Raw genomic sequence first — 23,878 nt, forward strand, 5'->3', positions numbered from 1 at the left:
CAGAAAAGCTTTCTGTAGCTTAGATGTGTGTAAAACAGTTTAACAGACTGCCCTTCATTTATCTAAGGTACAGCAAGCTTTTCTGGAAAATTCATTTTACATTTAATTATGACTAGCGCGTAGAAAACAATAATCGTTAAATGGTTTTCATGTAATGCCATCAGAGTAGATGGCGTCTTTGTAAGCTATCACTGCAGCGTAAAAATAGATACATACACCGTGATGGTCTCTGCGTTTTAGTATGTAGATACTTGCACTTATATTATATGAATATGGGTAATAACTTTGAACGTTAACATGCTGATATTTTGTAACGTATCAAAAAGCCGCAATGTTACAATTTCTCAAAATATTTTTTTTCTGCCCTATTAATAAAAACTGCCTTTACCCCTATTTATTTTGGAACTATTATAAAATTATTCCTTCTTAAGGATGTCGCTATTATTTTCCATAAAAGAGTACCGCAACCTGCCACACATGGTCTAAAAATAACCGTTAAATATTTATTTTTAACTAACCTTGATAACTCTTTTAAATAAAGCGCAAAAACGCTACCGCCATAATGCCGCAAAGTTTCGTTATCAAAGCTCAACTAACAAGTAACTACCAAGTAGCAATGGTACTTTATCCATATATTTTTTTGTATAAATTCGTCGAAATTCTTAAATCTTATCATACCAATTTGAAAGCAAGGTGTAAACATTCTCTTCTTTATCGTTATACTTCTTGTTACTTCGCAAATCTTATTTCTGCATTTTCTTGTTTATTGAGGATTCTAGTTCGGGACGATCTTTGTAGTTCGGAACGATCTTCCTAGTTAGGGATGATCTTCCTAGGATTCCCTAGTTCTCTTAAGTTAAATAAAACTACAAAACAGTTTTAATATGATATAACAAAAAAACTAAGTGTAACTAACAGTAAAGTAAGCAGCACATTGGGACGCAGGTGACACAGCTGACGCAGTGCAGGGCTGGCTACACAGGTCAGAAAATATACGTGTCACGCAGTGTGAGCGCATATTTGGAAGCAGTTTTCTCGAAAATTTTGAGGTGCGAATATCGAATATATTATATGAACATAGAAAGAGAATTTTATAATTTAAATAATGGCCTTATTTCTGGACAGTTCCGAATCAGAGTCAGACGCAGAATTTGAAGAAACAGTTTTATTATTCAACATGTCAAAGAGAAAAAAATCATTTTGGAAAAGCAACTATATGAAAAAGAGAAATACTCATGGGGAATTTGCACTATCATCAGAATTCTCTGAGTCTCGTTATTTAAATTATTTTCGGTTAAGCAGAAAACAAGTTGATGAAGTACATAATATAATAGAAAACAGTATTTATTCAGATGGTTGTAATGCCCAAAAACCAATAGGAACCAAAGAAAAACTAGCTGTTTTTTTAAGGTATTGTTTTTATTAATTTTATGTTTTATTAAAAAATACAAAAATATCATTTTAAACTATCATAATTCACTCTATAATTTTCCACAAAATTACGAATATTACCGGTATCAGCGGTTTGAGGAGATGTCTCAGCAGACAACCTGGGGGTGAGTGTAGTAGATGAATAATTACTGGTGCTTCTAGAGTTGTAATCATTTGAGCATAAAAAAGAGTTGTTGGAAATAGAAGCTAGAGGATTATTACAATATTGATTCTCAGTATGCTGGCTACTGTGACTGGAACTTGGTGATGGAAGAGGTGTTGACGAGTAATGCGGCTGCTGAATATGGGTATTAACATATGCACTTGTAAAAACTCTTTGTTCACTATGAGTGTAGTTTTCTTGACTGGGATCATGAATTTCTAGATATGCAGCTTCGAGCTGCTATATAGCTTGGAACACATCATTTCTTGCACGATGTTGAAATTTAGGAGGCATTTTTTTGGTTATTTTGTACATCGACATATAAAAATGATAGAGATCATCATCCAAAGGCTTCTGTGCTGCCCTTTCAACTGCTCTTTCTTCGGCCCTTTTTTGACGTTGCATAATTGACTACTTTATCACTTTCTGTATATCATCATTTTTAGGTTTCTTATTTTTAGCTGCTTTGGTTGTGATTAAATGGTCTTCAGTTGCCTTACGTTTAGCATTTTCTTTTTCGTTATTTTTTTGTATAACAATACCAGATGTAGACGGCTCATTAACAATGTCCTTTTTAACACTCTCGATTTCTTCGGTATCATGTCGAATGTCGCTGGTCACCTCGTCAAAAATTTCACTCTCTGGATCAACTATGGAGTCTTCCTGTTGTGGGTCTTCATCTTCACTATCTTCTTCTAAATTACCTTCACGTGATCTGTTGGGCATATATGGAATCAAAAAATCCATCTGTTTTTGAAATTTCCATTTTTTTTATGATGACAGCAGCAGCTCCGCTTTTTAGACACTTTTTCTGTCTTCGCAGTGCATCGCGGTGGCAGTTACGAAGCTTAAGCCAAAGTGTCTTCGCCTCATTTCCTGTAACAAAGTTTTGTTTTTAAATAAAGGGGATAAAAGACTTGATATGTTGAAGAATAGTAACACAGATGTAACTCTTTTGTAGGTATATAGCTTCTGGAGATAGCTACAGAAGCATAGCGTACAGCTATAGAATGGGGGATCGAACAGTTGCTAAAATAGTAAACGAGATATCTGTTGCAATATGGACCAACATGCAACCACTGTACTTAGAAAAACCGACTACTGAAATGTGGCAAGCGATATCATCGGATTTTGAGAAGAAATGGCATTTCCCTCATTGCGTGGGAGCTGTCGACGGGAAACATATCGTAATTAATAAACCACCAAAAACTGGCTCCTCATACTACAATTACAAACAACATTGTTCCATTGTTTTAATGGCTACCGTTGATGCAAATTATAAATTTACTACCATTGATGTTCGGTCAATGGGGAGATTCAGCGATGGTAATATTTTCTCAAGCAGCCCTCTTGGGAAAAGAATGATGAGAAAAACTTTGGGTCTTCCACAGCCAACTTTATTTGGTACAGCTGAAGTGCATTTGCCATTTGTGGGCGATGAAGCCTTTCCGCTAACAGAAAATTTGATGCGACCTTATCCGAGACGAAGCGTTATTAGTAATGATAATCTTGAAAATAAAATATTTAACTACAGGCTGTCGCGAGCCCGTCAATGTGTTGAATGTGCCTTTGGAATTCTCGCCTCTCGATTTCGTGTGTTCAGAAAGCCTTTTGAAATAAAAGTTGAAAGTGTTGTGAATGTTACAAAAGCAGCCTGTGTCCTGCACAATTACCTAAGAGGCTGTAAAGAAGCCTGTAGCCACGTGGATGGAACCGAAACCGAACTCCCTACAAGTCAGCTACTTTCATTGCGAAACAATAATATCCGAAGTACATCAAACGCTTTCCTAATAAGGCAAAACTTTACGCAATATTTTAATACAGAAGGACAACTACCTTGGCAAGAATCAAGTGTTTTACAAGGAAAATTTTAATATTTTATTTACGCAGAAAAATCTTGTAGTGGCGTTAAGGGGAAAGGTACAAAATGTAGCCTGTCAAAATATTCAATGTGTTTTAAATGAATTGATTTATTTGGAATCCTGCGAAAACTAATAAGTATTTTTGAAAAATTTAAACGCAGATTGAAAGGATACGTATTACCGAGGGCCGAAAGTTACTTAGAATAAATAATAAGTTTCTTTTGAATGAAATATTTGCAATTAAAAATCACACTAAATTTTCTCTGTGGTTTTCACCTATGTAACCTATTAAAATAAATAAACATTCTAGAAGTTTTCAGGGACATTCGGCCTTCAGTAATAATGTAATCTTTCATTCTGCGTTTAAATTTTTCAAAAATATTTATTAGTTTTCTCAGGATGCAATGAATGCATTTAAAACACATTTAACATTTTGACAGGCGACTTTTGCGCCTATGCCCTTAACAATAACGTAGCTATGTACGTACTAACTGTTCTGATATAATTAATATAATTAAAAGTATTTGTTTAACTTACCGCTTTTTAAATTTAGTTTTTTTCCTATTTCATTCCATAGTTCATCCTTCAATTTAGCTTTTAAATAATTGGGATTGTTGGTATCGTAAAGAATTGTCTGGCTTCTCACCAATTCGATTAATTGTTCATTCATTCCGAATATAACCACACAAAATTTTACTAGAAACAAACAAACTGCTCTGCACGTGGCACAGGAATCTGTGTCCGGACGACTGCGCTGGCAGGTTTTCTTAAACACAGTTCTGTGCTGCCCTGCCCTGCGTTCCAATTCGCGCGGGGTAATGTAATTTTACGGAAAACAGAAACCTGTGCTGTCCTACGCTGCGTTGCCTACGTCTCAATGTGCGGCGCCTAACTATTTAATAAAAAAGTATAATTGAGCACAGGAGGAGATATTAAATTGTCTATCAAAGAAAAATGACACAAGCGTCATATTGTGGTTAGTTTAAATATAAATATAATATACAAAAAAATTCCTCAATAATTTGATCTGTATCGCATCCAGATGAAACAGTCTTTAGCTACTGTTGCTGACCAAAAGGTAGACTCACAGATATACGGAAAGAAAATTTGTTAAGATGGATCTTTAATACTAACAATCTTCAACGAACTGGTATCCAGCAAAACAATGTACTATTAAAAGTAGCTTGTCAAGCACAGCGGCAACGAAATTGAGCCAGTGACAACAACGTTACTTCTGGTGCATCGGACGGGAAACAACCAAACTACCACAACACATGAATTATTCGTAAACAATTAATATATATTTTAGCGAATAACCCAAATAATTTGGTATGGCACATTACTTCTTTATTTTCCGATAATCAGCACAAATGGCCAAGATAAGAGAATAAATAGTATTAACAATGAGCTCTCTTTATATATGGCCAACTGCAGTGGTCTATACAGCTCGAGCTACTACAGAAGACAAGCCCGAAAATTTTAATACAGTAACACGACTCTAACCTCTCAATACACGGAACTAAGTACGTTCGATTAGTGACAACTTAAACAGGTCTAATAGCTATGTAACTATACATACCTGTATAGATCTTTAATATATTTATTGGCGTTAATCCTTTGTAACAAAAAGTATTTAGGGCCAATGTAACAAGTTATAATAGAGTATGTAACAAAAAACAAATGAATTAAGGAAGGTTGTCTTCGTGTACCACTAAGGGTCAACTATAAAATGTACCTTGATACACTAAAGAAATTACTAATCCTCACAAAGGAAGAGATCAGATCAGTATGATAAACATAGGAAAATGTAAAATATGAATTTGAAATATAACAAAATTAAAATGTAGGAAAAATGTAACCAAATGGAATATAAAAATATAACTAAATTGAAGACTGGCTAGCAGACTGTGCCGGAGAGTGACTACTTGACACTCAAAAGAGGATTCGGCCAATTTGCATGCCCTACAGAGACCGTAGAATGAGAAAATAGATGACAAGTTAATAAAAAAATATATAAATAGATGTGAATGTAAGTGATAGAATATGGAAGTTGCTCTAAGATGTGAGTGGGCACCAGGAAAGTATTAATATATAACTTCCAAGGTATCTTGTAATGCTGTATATCCTTTGTGCTGAAATGGAAAAAAAGCAGGTATTGATTGAAATATTTAGTCTTAACAACAAATTTAATACCTAACCAAATATATACATCGTCTATCTTAATTCTTTATGCTACCCCCACCACTTATGTACAGTTAACCTAGTTATATACAAAACAATCACTGATTATAGGCAATTTAAATTTACTGGAAGGTAGGACCTAATACTATTTAAGGAATTTACAAATAATAAATATAAGTAAGACAATTTACTAATTCTACATAAAAAGGTAATTTACTCGCCTACCAGAAATGTAATTCTGTACTTCGGCTTTCAATTAAAAATAGTAATTAAATAATATAAACACTATCCTGATGGGATAGGTGCCATCATAGACATATATTCTATGGTATCTGTGATATACTTCATTGTAGTCATTTACCACTATTTCAGCCAATCAGCTTTTCTAACGTGATGCGATATTTTTTTTTGTGTGTAGTTGAAATTTATAAAAGAAGGAAATATGAAATAAGGTTCATTTTATGGTCTGCAGAAATCTCTTTGGGGTGAGTACTTTCATTGTAACCGATATTTTATAATTCTGACAATATTTTCAATATTCATAACCTCACTTCTTCCAAAGCCACGTTTTCGATTTTATGCATGTAGGAAACTTACAAAACTAATTTTAATAATAATTCTATTTCACTTTATCCTTGCCATCCACTATTTGTTTAATTGTGATTTTGTAAAATAATTGTCAAGGAATTTAACCCCCTTTGAGGGCTCTCTAATACACCCTGTGTTATATTCTAGTTTATGGGATAAGTTATTAAATAAAACGACGGATTAACCACATATGAAACCACCAATTAAGACTGCAGCTGTCTTCAAGCCCATTCAAATGGCAAATACCCAAGACCCACCCACATAATCTGGAGGCAAGAACATCCTATACAGAAGCAAGCAACCCATCGATACCATTTCATTTTATTGTAAAGCTATAGGCAGGGTTTGCTTGTGCAAACTAAGTATCATTATTTTGTTTTATGCTAAATAAATATGATTAGTTAATTCATTGTTTTATTTGTTACCAACTGAATTTTCATTGTTTAATTCATAGTTTAAGACAAGACGAATTCACACTTGAGAGAGCTAGGCGAAGCATAGACGATAAGCTTCCATAGTTGATTAAGGTATTATTTTATAATAGTATTTCAATTCTCTTTGGTAGTCTTATCGTTACAGGTTTTATAAAACTGTAACCTTCGAATGGTTTGACAATATTTTATGTGATATGGATTGATTAAATAGATAATTTTAACGAAAAGCATGCTCTGGATATATTTTAGAATATAAAAGAACGGTATGAGACAGAATATTTTTAGAAACTGAACAAAGATAGATAATTAAATGTTTTGAAGATTGGGAAGTAAAATAGAAAATTGACATATGATTTTATATTATTAATAGATTTATACGATAGATATTAATAGACATATATCAACTATCAAAGGAGAAATAACAATATTTTAGAAATCAAAATGGCTGAAGGTTTTTATACTTTTTTTTCCTTCTTTTACTGTTAATTAGATCCACTTGCCGGCTCAGAGTGGCTATAAACCAAACGACACACACACACAAACACAAACCAAAAGTTTATTCCAACTTCTCTTCTTCCCCAAAAAAAAAACAAAATTATATATCCTTAAAACACATACCAGCACGTCCCTGGGCCGCCTACTTTACTTCTCCCCGGTCAAAACAAGAGTGACTCGAGTTGGACAAGCTAGAATAACTATATAATTTTCCAAAACGCATGGAGTCGCTGCTAAATACCAACTTAGAAATTAAAAGTTACTAAGAGATACTTAACGAATATTGATTTAAAAATTTTATTTCAAAATTTTAATTTAAAAGTGATAAAAGGATTATTGAAGTGACGGACTCGTTACACCTTTTAGGGCGTAACAACTCCCCCACAAACCGTATAAAAAACCCGAAGAGTTTTTTTTTCTCTTCCCTACCATCCAAAACAAGTAAAAATTCACGTATTGCTGAAGACAATAGTGGACAACGTACTATAATGTCATCACAAGTAAATATTCATTAATTACTGAAGATAATAACGAACAACATAATTTTGATTAAATAAGCCCTCTCTTGTGAGAGAAAACGTGACACGCAATAAAAGCAACAACAACAAAAATATATGAGATTACATTTTAAGTAAAGATTTTATATTTCCAACTAGCCAAAATTTAGGCGATATAATCAAGAAAAGTGGTTCACTGTTGCAGAGACTCGTGCATTTCACACGAGTTTTATTCAGGCCTGCAGTACATATTCATCTACAATTACTCACTTGTTCATACAGCTTCAGATCTAAATACTTGATCTAAACACAAAAAAAAAACATACGAAAATTTAACACACTACCAGCAAGAATTTTATACTATATACTATTCTACAGAAAAGGAGATATTCAAATTCAATACTTAAAATCTAAATAGACTTTAAATCAAAAATAAATGTATTGAATTTAACCCTCGAACACTGAGCTCTATTAAAGTGACATAATATCACGTCCAATGTGTTCAAATTCTGATATTGCTATCAGGACAACTATGTAACACTGCCTAACACCATCTTGTCAGACATGTTATAATCAAAACAACTAAGTAACACCACCTCGTCAGACGTGTTATAATCAAAAGAACTAAGTAACACTATCTCCTCAGATATGTTATGGTCAAAACGACTAAGTAACGCCATCTCGTTAGATGTGTTATGATCAAAACTGTAGAATCAAATCAACTAAACAACACCATCTCGTCAGACGTGTTATAATCAGAGCAACAAAGCAACCCATCTCATCAGATCTGTGACAATGAAAACGATAGTATCAAATACATATGAGTGTACTATACATGTCTTCATAGTACAAGGAGTAGACATCCTGTAGTCATGTAGAAAGTGCATATTATTGTAAAAGAAAAAATACAAGTTAAATCGCATTGGAAAAATCGTAAGGTTTAATTCATCCTTATATAATTACACCTTAAATGATATCTTCAGAACAATCGATACCAAAAATATACCTACAAAGATCATCATATTCCTCTACTAAACTTTAATACAAACGACAAGTACTACAATATGAAAAACCAACCCATATTTTCTGAGAACTATATTTCGGAGAAGCACCACAACACTCACAAGAGCAATATTCCTAACTATGAAATCAATAACCTTTGAAGATCAGAACTATGTTAAAGAGTTATTTAAGATAATCATCCATCGATGAATAGTTTTGAGAACGGCCTCACAAAATTTTAATTGCGCTATGGCTCTGAACTCAACCCTAACGCCATACACTACTCAAATGAAAGACAACCCGACGTAATATGAATAATCTTACGAACCTGCAGAAGAGACCATGTTAGCAAGATAGCAGTAGTACTGATAAATATAGTCGATAGTAAATAATCGAAACATCTACCTGCCAAACCAAATACCCCCGTCGAATGAAAACTTCCTTGTCAATAAAAACACAGTTTCGTAATCCATTCATACCGCTAAAGTCTAACAAAAAACAAATGAAAATTGTAAAATATATATATATATATATATATATATATATATATATATATATATATATATATATATATATATATATATATATATATATATGTGTGTGTGTGTATGTGTGTGTGTGTATATAATAGAAAATCGTAGAAATTTATTGGCAAAGAATATGTATTAAATGCCAAATTAAAATAGATTAAAATAAATTAGAATAAAATGGAACAAAGTAGAATGAAATAGAAGAAAACAGAATAAAATAAAATTAAAATAATTAACATAAAATCGAATAAAATAGAGTAAAATAGAATAAAAAAAAATAAACTAAACACAATTAAAATTAAATAATATAAATTAAAATATAATGAAATAAAGTATAATAAAATAGAATAAAAAAGAGTCAAACAGAATAAAATAGAGTAAAATAAAACAAAATAAAGTAACATTAAATTAAAATAAATTAAATTAAAAATAAAATAAATTAGAATAAAATGGAATAAAGTAAAATAAAATGGAAGAAAATAGAATGAATGGAGTAAAATAAAATAAAATACACACAATCAAATCGATTAAAATACAATAAAATTAAATTAAATTAAAATAAATTTAATTAGAATAAAATGAAATAAAGTAGAATAAAATAAAATAGAATAAAATAAAATAAAATATAATAAAATCAAATCTTAAATTTGACGAATATTAGTAGACCCGCAGTATGCTAATTCAATTATTAGGTCTGTTTTTTATTTTATTTTTTATATTAGTTTACTATCAAAATACGGTTTTTTATGTAGCTTAATATATATTTCACAGAAAATTCATGAGGCACCATTAATATTTGACAGTAAATAAATGAATGCTATTTATTTCCTTTGTGATTTTATAAAATAGAACAACAGTTACAAAGAAAACAACCGTTCAACGCTGAAGCATTTGTCGAAATAGTTCATACAAATTTTCTACAATTTAATCAATAACGAAGGATTGCGTACAATACATTACCAGAAGCAGAAGCATTGAATTGGATCTGGTAGAGTTTAGTTCCTTGATGCTGGCGATGGGCATAAAAAACAATATTATTAATTTTATTGTCACTGGCAAGGAACAGATCGCAGTAGTCCTAGCGTTGTCTTCATATGGAATATCTCCAAGTTTATTGGAAGGCGAACGAATTGCAAATTGTGCCTTGAAATTACCATTAAACATACAAATTAACGAAACACTAGATTGCAACATCGTCAAAAATAGAGCAATGGCGAAGGTTTTACAGGTATGCAAATTAATCGTTTGGGACGAACGTACATTGGCTCATAAGAAGTAATTACAAGGACTGAACAGAATTTTGAAAGATATTCGTGACAATCAAAAACATTTTTGGTGGAGCTATTATTATATTTTCGGGCTGTTCCTTATTTAATAACTATTCCCCTATTACTAAACGCATGCCTAAGAATAAAGTAAAATAAAATAAAAGGCAATATAATGAAATAGAGTAAAATAGAATAGAATACAATAAAATGGAATAAAATACAATAAAATTAATTAGAATAAAATGAAATAAAGTATAATACAATAGTATCAAATGGAATAAAATGGAGTAAAATAAAACACAATTAAAATAAAATAGAATATTATCAGAGCCGTAGTATGCTAAATCAATTCTTTGGTCTGTCTTTTATTTTATTTTATGCAAATAATCGTTTGGGATGAACGTACATTGGACCATAAGAAGTCATAACAGGGACTGGACAGAATTTCGAAAGATATTCGTGACAATCAAAAACAATGTATGCAAATTGTTGTATCGAAGCAGTTGTTAGATATTGGAAATGGTAAAGTCACTATTGACACCTCTACCGGGTGCATTTCATTACCCAAAGTTACTTCTATTACTTAACAGACTCGAATGAGGACCCTATTGAACTTTGATACACTATTTAATTTTAAGACGATACGAATTTCAGCGGGTGTGCTAATATAAAATAAAATAGAGTAAAATAAAATAAAACACAATAAAATGAAAGTAAAATAGAATAGAATACAATAAACTAAATAAAATAAAATATAATTAAAATAAATTTGAATAAAATGAAATAAAGTATAATAAAATAGATTAAAATAAAACAAAATAAAATAAAATGTGACAGATAATGAGTTGTATTATGTGCAAGGAGATGCAGCCGGGAAGACAACTTTGTTTTTTGTAATTAAACTCCAGCTTTTCTACAGACACTTAAGTGTTCAGAGACCTTAGTCCATAATCAATGACTTATAGGCTTCCATGTATATTGTATGTATATCTATATAAATAAAAATAAATCTCCGAAATGTTTGTAAGCGCATAACTTCAGAACTACTGCACCAAATCAGACAATTCTTTTTTTGTGTTTGTTATTATCAATAGCAGGTTTGTATAAAAGAACATTTTCAAAAATTGTACAGTAAGATGCAAAAATCAGCTTTTCGCAACATAACTAATAGATGGCGCTATACTATGTCTAACAAAGTAAGCTATGATGAACAAAATAAATTTCATTAAAATAAAATAAATTAGAATGAAATGGAATAAAGTAGAATAAAATAAAATAGAATGAAATAAAACAAAACGAAATAAAATTGAAATAACATAAAATAAAATATAAAATCAAATCAGTAGAGGAGATATGAGAATTTCAAATAAAAGATTGCGGCCAGTTGGATGGCTGGTATGTGGCGTTGATGCCGTAGAAGTAGCCTCTGGGGATGTGGAGGTGATGTACAAGAAATATAAGTATGAAAGAAGTACACCCTGTCGTGATAGGGCTGAAAAGAGGGTGAGAAGTAGAAAATACGTATTTGTTGCAATGAATAATTTGCTGGCAGAGTTGGTTAGGTGGCGTTGGAGCCTGTGTAGATGTACAAGAAAGCCTCCCCTAACGTCAGAGAGTGTATGTGTTCGAAATGGTAAAGAAGAAGAAGAAGCGGTGAAAAGATGAGTAAAGAAAATTGTATAGTATTATGTAGATATTAAGTGAACTGAGTTTATTAATCTAATTTATTAACTTTATTTATTATAAAATGTTCTAACACTTAGTTTATTAGAGTCTTTATTTAATTTATATACAAGATTACACCCTGACCGTTGTGCATTAGCCAAACATGTCCATTCCACTGGTCATCTCATGGACTATACGAACACTACAATTCTCCACCGTGAGAACAATAAATCTAAAAGAGAGTTCATTGAAATGTCTTATATTTTCCTTAACGATTTCTCCACTAATGTTAAGAGTGACATTAAGAATCTAAGCGATATATACCACTTGTTACTTAAATCAGATACCAAGAAGAATACTATATCACAGATAACTAACTTGACTGATATATCCATTAACAACTAACATATTATACCTTTATAATTAATTTTCATTAACAAAAAAATATATAACATTCCCTTGCTTTTCTTAGATACATCTCAATAAGATGCAATAGTACATGAACAATAGAATATAATTAAATAAAGAAAATCAAAATAATAATTCCCTATACTGGGATTTAAATTCATTCGTTTTTACCAATGAACCTTAACGACATAAAGATTCATAAGAACTAATGAAGTTGTCAGCGCTTGCGTTCTGGCTATAACAGAACCTCACTTTTAAACTTTCTAAAAATCAAAAATTTAGTTATTGCCGACAATTCAAAGAATTACCTTCTTTTAAATGTAGTTACATTGGGTTTTTCGATAAACCTTGGGTAAGCGTGCTTGGGTAAGCCTTTACGTGTCAAGTTCAAAGCTACCATACATTTCAAACCTTAAAAAAAAACTTTTTTTGCACATAGTAACAAAAAACACCACTATGTTACTAGCAAAGTTTTTTAATATTCTAACTCTACAATTCTAAGTTACGGTAAGATCAATAATGTTTTAATAGATAATATATGGTAGCTAATTATAATTTATTCTCTTTCAGCCCTGAAGAAGCCAAATTAATTCTCTTTGGCGAAAACGTTCGGCGAAACAATTGATACACATTAGAGTCTTTCTTGCAGATTTCCCCAATATTTAAGAGTTTACTATTTAACTAATCTGCAAAGATTAAATTTCTTTTCTATATATATATATATATATATATATATATATATATATATATATATATATATATATATATATATATATATATATATAACAGCCGCTATTCTGGAGTCCCCCCGACTGGATTGTGACCTGTGCTGACCCTTCTCGAATAGTATGGAACGCCAGACAGATTTTTTTAGCTGATCGGAGAACCTACTAGAAAATACTCTTTAGAATAATAAAATGTTTACAGGTTAAATATGAGTCATATTTATCGTATAACTCTTAAAAGATGGTTCCTCCTGGAGACTGGAACTGGAACGGGAACGGTATGCAGGTATCGGCAACTGGACCCTCTTTTACAACTTCCAGTTGTATAAAAATGACAAGTGACGGTTTTCTCTTCTCACCAGTAACTATGCGGATTGCAACAGACTAACACCTGGACTTCGGTGTCTTTAAAGATCTCCTCCACCATACTTCGGATAACCCTCCAATCTAATTGGTGGCACTCTAACTTTGGCATTGCTAACTTTTGCACGTCGGATTCTAGTACGTGCTCTCTCAATTGAAGTAAGGCTTCCCATACATCGCGGTAGGTAGGTTGGTCACGGGCAGTGTCTTTTGTTACCAGGTAGAAAAGGTAACGTGATGCTTCTTGCAGTTTCAAGGCTTTCCCAGGAGCTGGCACTTGGCATTGAAGGCCTGCAACTCGACCGAACTTACTTCAAAAGACGGATGCCAACCCTGGTGCGTCTTTGATACTGGCCGGGATGGTAAGGGCCAGTGAGTAGTCATCGGGGAGCGCGAGTAGATCTTGCTTTTCTTCATTGGTAACACCATGTCTTGCTTTACCGGTACCTCCATAGGCACCCATGAATTCCTCAAACGTGAGGTCAGACACATCTTGGACTTGGTTTACTTCCACTTCTTCATCTACGTCGTTGTCACCTTCGAAAGACGCCAACCGGTTATGGTGTACTATCATCGGCGTTCCCCTCGGAATCTTGCTTATTCGGTAGATGACATCGTTGATCTTCTCCATAATGAGGTATGGACCTTCCCAAAACTGCTGCAACTTGGGACAACAACCTTTTCGCTTCTTGGGATTATAGAGCCAGACTTTATCGTTCTACTTAAAGCACCCCTTTTCGGCTTGCGTATCGTACCGTTTCTTCATTCGGTCGCTAGCGATCTGAAGATGGAAACGGACCAACTGGTGTACATCGTCCATTCTTCTTCGTAATTCGATTACATAATCTTCATCTGCTACATCTTTTCCAGGTCGACACCCAAACTCTAGATCACAAGGTAGTCGCATCTAGCGTCCGAATAGGACTGGCTGTTAATTCGTTAACAGCAGATCTGTAGGCTATTGTGAAGAACAGAAGATATTGGTCCCAGTCTCGCTGATGATCGGACACCATCTTTGTCAAATACTTGCCAACTGTCCTATTCATCCGTTCTACCATACCATCCGATTGCGGATGATATGCTGTAGTTCTTGTTTTCTTCATGCTTACTCTATCACATATTCCTTGGAATAGATCGCTTTCGAAGTTCCTTCCTTGGTCACTACGAATCTCCAAAGGCACTCCAAATCGGCTGGTATATTCTTGGATCAACTTATCTGCAATGGTGGCGGCCTTCTGGTCTGGAAGTGCGTAAATCTCGACCCACTTAGTGAAGTAATCCATTACTACCAACATGTAGTTGCCTCCATTTTCACTTTCTGGAAATGGCCCAGCAATGTCCAAAGCTATTCTTTCAAACGGCTTCCAACATTATATCGTCTCATAGAAGCTCTCCTTTTTCGATAAGACCCGTTACTCGTAGCACAAATAGCACATTTCTTACACCAGTTATTTACGTCGTCGGAACTGTTCATCCAATAAAACCGTTCCCGAACTCGCTGAAGGGTTTTCTTTACACCGAAATGCCCTCCTGATGGACTGTCGTGTAACTGACGAAGTACTTCGGCTATTCTGCTCTTTGGGATCACCAACTGTCTTCTCTTCTCTGAACCGTCATCATTTTCCAGTACTCGTTTGAGCAAACTATCTTCCATGATAAATGAATCCCACTGGGCCCAATACGTCTTAACTACTGAGCATAGGTTTGATATTTCTTGCCAAGGTGGTCGACGGTTTTCTTCTTTCCATTTTCGAATTTTCTTTACAACTGGATCCTTCTCTTGTTCTTCCCTTGTCTTAGTAGATGTTAGCAGAAACTGTGCTTTCCAGCGAAGCAATCTCGTTAGAACCTTTGTTTTCTAAAGAAGCGATGTCGCCGGAAACTTTCGAAATATCGCCAGAAACCTTGTTCTCTGATGATGCGATGTCACCAGAAACCTTCGAAATCGACGAGATAACAGCATATTTTTCACTTCAAATATATAAGCTTCGGGGTCCAAACCCTCTTCCTCCAAAGCGTTCTTTAGTCGTTGCACTAAATCAGGCTTTTTTCCGGTAGAAGCTAATTCTCTGTCCTCAAGATAGTCTTCTTAAATTCGTAACTGTGTCATTTTCACTGTTTATTTAAAATCCTACTTGACACCAATGAACTGAGTTTATTAATCTAATTTATTAACTTTATTTATTATAAAATGTTCTAACACTTAGTTTATTAGAGTCTTTATTTAATTTATATACAAGATTACACTTATCACTAAAAACTAGAACACAACTACTTTAATTTATATTATTTATTTACAATATTTATTTTCAGACTACGGGCCTGCGTAGCGCAAGCGGTAGGATGTTTGCCTCGCAAGCCGGTGGTCCGGGGTTCGAATCCCACCGCCGGCAAGAACATCTAGACATTTTAAAAATGTCTATAGGCCCCAGGTCGACTCAGCCTGAATAAAAATGAGTACCTTGGGTAAAACCAGGGGTAATAATAGACGGTTGAAGCGTAGCACTGGCCATGTTACCTTCCTTGTATACCGTAGGCCCTAGATATAGCAGACTACCCTGCTATACTCCCAAAGCCGCGACAGCGGTATAAAACGGGAGACTATTATATATTATTTTCAGACTATTCGTATATATATATATATATATATATATATATATATATATATATATATATATATATATTATCGTGATATTTAAAGTCTTGGTGCGCCAAGCAATAATTAGCTAATTAATTTTTTTTGATTAATTAAAATTATTTATATGGTTATGACTTTATCACAATTTTTAATTCTTTTATCTCAGGGTTAAATTCGTGCTTCAATATCTATGCTATTACAGGTGAAAGGTAAGGTCCAGAGAATACCGGAATAATAAAAAACACATATGATCTAACACTATATATTGAAATAAAAATAATGAAATAATTCACACTCAAACGTTTTCAATAAACAAACCTCATATAAGGATTCTCAAAATTTTGTTCTCCGTACGTGAACAATCAAAATTTATGGTACAAACAATATTAATTGAAATCTCAAAATCCCAAACTATTCTAACTCTCCTAATCAAAATATTTATATCCTTTCTAAATTACGTGTAAAAATTGTGTTATCAATAAAAGAAAAAAACTGCAGAAAACAAAAATATCTCTCTCGGATGATGAGTGGTCCAAATCCTTGTTCCTTGTAGACTGTATTATCTCCTCTCAACCGCTCCCTATGTAATCAGCAATCTTACACAGATTGTTGCAAGTATATCGTCCTTAATGATCTTCTTCAAAAGCACAAATCATTCAAATTATGATAGCCTTTCTCCTCTCGATAAACTGAATCTCTCGTTGGCCCGAGTGAAAAATGACTCTTGGAATATCTTCTCTTTACGATAAACTGAATCTCTCGTTGGCCTGAACAGTGACTCTTGGAATATAAGTAGAGAAATATGACTTACAATATTTTGCTGCTTCAGCTTCTGTCAGATACACTAACTCCACCAAAAACTCACTAACATTCCACTACTGCTTGCTACATTTCAGGAACCGCCAGAGAACAATCACCGTTCCTCTCACAGACTTGGAAACCAACTGACTATATCTTTTCTCTCTCCTCAATCTCGCTAAACTTTTTCCTACATACTTATCCCACCTTTTTCAATCTCCGCCAATCAAAACTCGTCACAATTCCCCCATTTTTTCATTTCGATAACAAACAAATTTTTACCTATAATTATAAATTTCCTAAAACTTATTTACAAATAATATTTTTCTATAATTCTTAAAAACTAACAAAAACCTCTTTCTATAATCCCTTCTATTGTCTTTAATCACTGCATTAATGTATTTCAATTGTCTTTGGGATTTCACTTAAAATTATGCGGGTCACTCAAGTATAACAAAGAAATAATTTATGCAAAGCTTACATTTTGTTTAGTACAGGCAATCCAAGAATTCAACAACTTTCCTTCTCCGAAATGTTTGTTGGATATTATCCTACTTATCTGAATTATTTTAATGTTATTGAATTTTGAAATATTTTAAACAAACCAATATTTTTCTCGATTTTACATATCATAACAATATATATATATATATATATATATATATATATATATATATATATATATATATATATATATATATATATATATATATATATATATATATATATATATATATATATATATATATATATATATATATATATGTATATAAAACAGCCGTTATTTTGGAGACCCCTTCTCGAATAGTATGAAACGCCATAACGTTCTATAGGCCATAGGTTTTTCTAGCTGATCGGAGAACCTACTAGAAAATACTCGTTAGAATAATAAAATGTTTACAGGTTAAATATGAGTCATATTTATCGTTACATTAGTAACAAAATATGAAAAATGGGGAAATTAGGCAATGCAGATACGTCGTATATATCGGTTATTAGCAAGCCAAAAAGCAACGATTATATTTTTTAGTATTAAATAAAACTTCATTCTATTCATATAAAGAAACGAATGTTTTGAAATTTAAGCCATCAACCGGGTACACCCATTTTCCAATAATGCGTTAATGTATATACAATTTTAAAATTCGGAGAAAATGACATTTCATTTTAATCGTATAAAGAAACGAATGTTTTGTCATTTAAACCATCAACCGGATACACCCACATTCCAATAATGCGTTAATGTATTGTTATGTTTCTTCTTTCCCAACCAAAGAAAAATAAATAAAGATATCCATCGGAATAAAATTTTAAGATATCATTATAAACAAAAATGTATATAGTAATTTAAGATTAGATTTAGTGTAGATAAGAATAGAAATTTGTTTGGCAAACGACCTTTTTCCGTTTCAAAGAAAATTATCAAAAAAAAACCTTTGTTTAGAATTAGAAGACATTTTACCTGTAAGCTAATCTTTTTATTGTTTGTATCATCGAGTATTAAATGACCATATTTTAATCTTTTGAAATATGTATAAATTCTTGTGTATTGACAAAACCACTTTTAAAGTAAGCTATTTAGTTTTTCCCTGAAACCGAAATTAGGCTTTTCCAAAATCATGGTAAACACAATTTGAGCTTTTGATTGGACGGTCGTTTTTAAATGGGAATTTGTGAGTCCATCATGAGACAGGAGAATTTAGTTATAATTTGGTCATCGAAAGAAACAGTCGTTTGTCTCAAGATAGGGTGTGGTTCGTGAGTTTGGATACCAGCGTAACGAAAAGAAGTGAATAGTTTGCAGAAGGAGATAACAAGTAGATTAAAAGAGGTCCTTGTATCTACCGTGGGCATTTTATAAAGTATATGTGAAAGTATTCTTACGGCATCAAGTTGACAAAAGGAGGTCCTGGTGTCATAAATAAGTAGCTGAGTGTGGAGAAGTGAATCAGGTGTTTTTTTGTGTAGTCTGCAGGAGGTTACCAGAGACGTTAAGAAGGAACCGAGGTGCCAAAGAGGAGAGATCATATCGTTGAGGAGACTGGACTTTTCTGGGTATTTTCCAACATACAACTCAAGAAGAAAATAAGCTGTAAGTGTTTGTACAATTGAATTTTATATCTGTGAAGGATCGTTTCGACATCATGGTCATTAGCATTCAAATTTAAGAACTGAGGTTTTGTTAGGCTAATCAAAAGTTTAAAGTTTTGTTGTTTCTTGTTTCAAGTAAAGAAAATTTTAAGTAAAATTGGTTTTTCACGTAATATAAATGTATGTAGCTTTATAATCTTATTATTATAAAAATTTGATTTATTTTCTTGTATGCTGATTGATAAGATAACGACAGAATTTAATAATTGTTTTATTCGTTCATATAAAATAAAGAAACGTAAATCTTTGTAATATAATATATTTGTATTCTTATCCTTTCTTCTCTCCCGATAAAAGACAACTAGAAAATCTTTTGAATCCATCGAACACAGGTAATATAAGGATTATTTTACTTTTGATAACAAATAAGTTATAATTCTTTTTTTATTGGCTCAATAAACTAAGATTAAAGTCAAAATAAACAATCATAACAAATGGCCCCCAACGTGTAAGGCGTAGAAAGTATTTCTAGTTAAAATTTAAACGGATAGAGAAAGAAAGCAGATTGATTGAAAATTTATTTGCCGATGGTTAAAGTTTATAATATTTGCTTTTATGACATTACATTTCAAATTTCTCTAAGGTACAAATTTTTACATGATATAATTTATGATATTTGATTGATTTTTATAACTGACAAAAGTTTTAAAATTTTATTGCATTTATTTGAATTTATTGCATTTGGGATAAGAGGAAAAGTTTTCGTCTTTGCAACATTACTCGAATTTCATATTTGGCGGGGATATTATTGCACAAATTTCAAAGTTTCATATTTGGCGGGGATAAATAATCTAACGAACATGTCGACCACAAGGAGTCAAAGGAAAACGCAAGAAAGGAAAGAGGATAAGATAGAAGAGGAAACAATTATTGATGAAGGATCGGATAATGAAGGAAAGGCTACAATAATGGAGGAAAGAAAAGAAACAGGGATGTTAGAAAAATTATTAGCAATGATGCAAATACAGACACAAACAATGAATGAAACATCAAAGAAAATGGATAAAATGGATAGAAATCAACAAGATACAAAACAAACAATGGAAGAAAACAACAGGAATATAGAGCAGCGTCTGGAAAACTATGAACAGGAAATTAAAGGATGTGTTGAGGGGATAAATAAAGAACTGATACAAAAGATAGAAGAAATAACCATAAAGAATGCAAAACAAGAGACAGAGATTAAAGATATCCAAAATACAATGAAGGAGATACGAAATTGCCAGAAAAAGGAACTAGAGAAATTAGAAACAAAATTTGAAAACGCGTTACAAGAAGATATGCGAGAAATAGAAAGAAAATTGGAGGAAATCAAGAAGGAACAAAATTCCGGGGAAAGAAGGGAAATGGTTATCCATGGAACAAGCGAGGTAAAACTACAGTTTGGCGGGGATGTAAGAAAACTTCACCCCGTACCGTTCATGAATAATCTAAAGAAGAAGATACAATATGTGGGAAACTTTGAGACAGCTAAGGAAATGATCAGAAATCATCTCAAAGATGAGGCGTGTCTATGGTTCGACAGCAAATCGGAGGAATTTGAAAATTGGCAAGAATTTGAAAATAAATTTCTGAGTTTTTTCTGGAGAAAGACAGAGCAATTACAGATAAACAAGGAATTGCAAAATGGGAAATACCATGAGAGGATGGGTATATCAGAAAAAACATACGCATTGCAAATGTACAATAACGCAAAACATCTGCAATACAATTATTCATCCGAGCAATTAGTAGAGTTGATTGCAAGACACTTTGATGACACAATTGAATATCAAATCAATCTACAAAACTACAAAGACATCGATAGTTTATGCCAATTCCTACAAATAAGGGCATCACGGATACAGGAAAAAAGAGCAAGAAAGTCACAAGAAAATTACATACACCGAGAAACTCAGGAGTACAGAGAGAGAGGACAAAATTTTAGGAGGGATTACACTAGACGAGAATTTATTCCCAGGAGGGAAAACGAAAAGAGGGAAAACAGAAGAGAAAATGATGATTTCAGAAATCGGCTATGGAATGAGGACAGATATCGAGAAAATCACAACAGAAATAACACACGTGCATAACCCGAAAACAGAAATTACAATAGACGAAATGAACAGGAATATCGTGGAAACCGGAACGGATATGACAGACCAAAAGAAAACAGAAGAGAGGTAAATCATACACAAATAGAGGAAAATGAGAATGAAAGACACAGCGATGAAAGAAGAAATACGGAAGAACAACAGTCGGTTTTTTCACGAAAACACCCACTAAAACCAAAAAACCAGGCAGTAATTTTTTGTCACCCGAAGGAATTTATTAAATTAGCAGGAAATAATGAGGAAAGAAGAGGAGTTAATTTAAAATTTGAAGATGGTTTCATCAAAAATAGACCAATCAAAATTTTGATAGACACCGGTTTAGAAATAACATTGGTAAACAGAAAATTAATAGAAGAAGTGAATTTGACAAATTTAATCTACAAAATACCACGGGTAAATTTGGTGGGTGCAAATAAACGGACATTGGCAACGATAAATGAAGGAATACGAGTGAGGGTACGATTGGATGAGAAAATGTATGCACTACAATGTGTAATAATGCCAAACATGTCGCATGACATGATTGTAGGAGTGGACGAACTGGCAGAAAAACATGTAGTCATAGATTTCAAAAATAATACGATGAAACTAACAGAAGAAAAAGAAGGAGAACAGGAAAATGAACATGGGAAAAAGAAAATTGATAATTCGGAAAAAGAACAAACAGTGGAAATGAAATTGGCAACGAAGCAAGGACAAAGAAGAAAAGGAAGAAAAAGAAAAGGATAAAGGAAGTCAATACCGGAGATTTTTCAAAAGAAGGGATGAGCCCCGAAGAAGAAGAAGAAATAGTGTCAACAAAGGAAAATGAAAAGGATATGATTGAAACAGTGGTATTTAAGGAAGAGATTAATGAAAAAGGGGAGGAAAAATGTGCGATAAATATGTGTCAAGAATCTGAGGAAAAAGAAAGAAAATTGATATGTGGAGAAGAAAAAGAAAATGAGGTGCGTCTGATATTAAAAGAACACGAAACTTTAATAAATGAGGAAAACAGAGTGGAAAAAAAGTACGAACATTCTTTTGAGGTAAAAAACTTGGGAAACTTTCGATCGAAGACTTACCCGATCCCATATAAATATTGACAACAGGTGAAAGAAGAAATTAATAAAATATTGAAAGACTATTCTTTTTTGTTTTTGCATAGAGAAAAATCTCTAAATAATTCAGTAATTTTTATCATATGTAAAGGCGGGGATTTGTTATGTTTCTTCTTTCCCAACCAAAGAAAAATAAATAAAGATATCCATCGGAATAAAATTTTAAGATATCATTATAAACAAAAATGTATATAGTAATTTAAGATTAGATTTAGTGTAGATAAGAATAGAAATTTGTTTGGCAAACGACCTTTTTTCGTTTCAAACAAAATTATCAAAAAAAACCTTTGTTTAGAATTAGAAGACATTTTACCTGTAAGCTAATCTTTTCATTGTTTGTATCATCGAGTATTAAATGACCATATTTTAATCTTTTGAAATATGTATAAATTATTGTGTATTGACAAAACCACTTTTAAAGTAAGCTATTTAGTTTTTCCCTGAAACCGAAATTAGGCTTTTCCAAAATCATGGTAAACACAATTTGAGCTTTTGATTGGACGGTCGTTTTTAAATGGGAATTTGTGAGTCCATCATGAGACAGGAGAATTTAGTTATAATTTGGTCATCGAAAGAAACAGTCGTTTGTCTCAAGATAGGGTGTGGTTCGTGAGTTTGGATACCAGCGTAACGAAAAGAAGTGAATAGTTTGCAGAAGGAGATAACAAGTAGATTAAAAGAGGTCCTTGTATCTACCGTGGGCATTTTATAAAGTATATGTGAAAGTATTCTTACGGCATCAAGTTGACAAAAGGAGGTCCTGGTGTCATAAATAAGTAGCTGAGTTTGGAGAAGTGAATCAGGTGTTTTTTTGTGTAGTCTGCAGGAGGTTACCAGAGACGTTAAGAAGGAGCCGAGGTGCCAAAGAGGAGATATCACATCGTTGAGGAGACTGGACTTTTCTGGGTATTTTCCAACATACAACTCAAGAAGAAAATAAGCTGTAAGTGTTTGTACAATTGAATTTTATATCTGTGAAGGATCGTTTCGACATCATGGTCATTAGCATTCAAATTTAAGAACTGAGGTTTTGTTAGGCTAATCAAAAGTTTAAAGTTTTGTTGTTTCTTGTTTCAAGTAAAGAAAATTTTAAGTAAAATTGGTTTTTCACGTAATATAAATGTATGTAGCTTTATAATCTTATTATTATAAAAATTTGATTTATTTTCTTGTATGCTGATTGATAAGATAACGACAGAATTTAATAATTGTTTTATTCGTTCATATAAAATAAAGAAACGTAAATCTTTGTAATATAATATATTTGTATTCTTATCCTTTCTTCTCTCCCGATAAAAGACAACTAGAAAATCTTTTGAATCCATCGAACACAGGTAATATAAGGATTATTTTACTTTTGATAACAAATAAGTTATAATTCTTTTTTTATTGGCTCAATAAACTAAGATTAAAGTCAAAATAAACAATCATAACAAATGGCCCCCAACGTGTAAGGCGTAGAAAGTATTTCTAGTTAAAATTTAAA

General features: G+C 32.4%; 1 protein-coding gene and 1 pseudogene across 1 annotated transcript in view; one reads left to right on the top strand and one right to left on the bottom strand.

The window, feature by feature from the left end:
- The window catches only part of kuz (zinc-dependent metalloprotease kuz), a 250,389-nt gene extending 243,759 nt beyond the window's left edge, over window positions 1-6,630 (top strand). Inside the window, exon 11 of the mRNA XM_072529801.1 lies at window positions 6,373-6,630. Within this exon, the coding sequence (XP_072385902.1) occupies window positions 6,373-6,392 (20 nt within the window). The 3' untranslated portion in view covers window positions 6,393-6,630. The remainder of the gene's footprint in view (window positions 1-6,372) is intronic.
- On the bottom strand, window positions 1,322-4,147 carry LOC140438284 (uncharacterized; annotated as a pseudogene).
- Window positions 6,631-23,878: the final 17,248 nt, after the last annotated feature.

Source organism: Diabrotica undecimpunctata, chromosome 4, assembly GCF_040954645.1.
Source record: "Diabrotica undecimpunctata isolate CICGRU chromosome 4, icDiaUnde3, whole genome shotgun sequence".
NCBI lineage: Eukaryota > Metazoa > Arthropoda > Insecta > Coleoptera > Chrysomelidae > Diabrotica > Diabrotica undecimpunctata.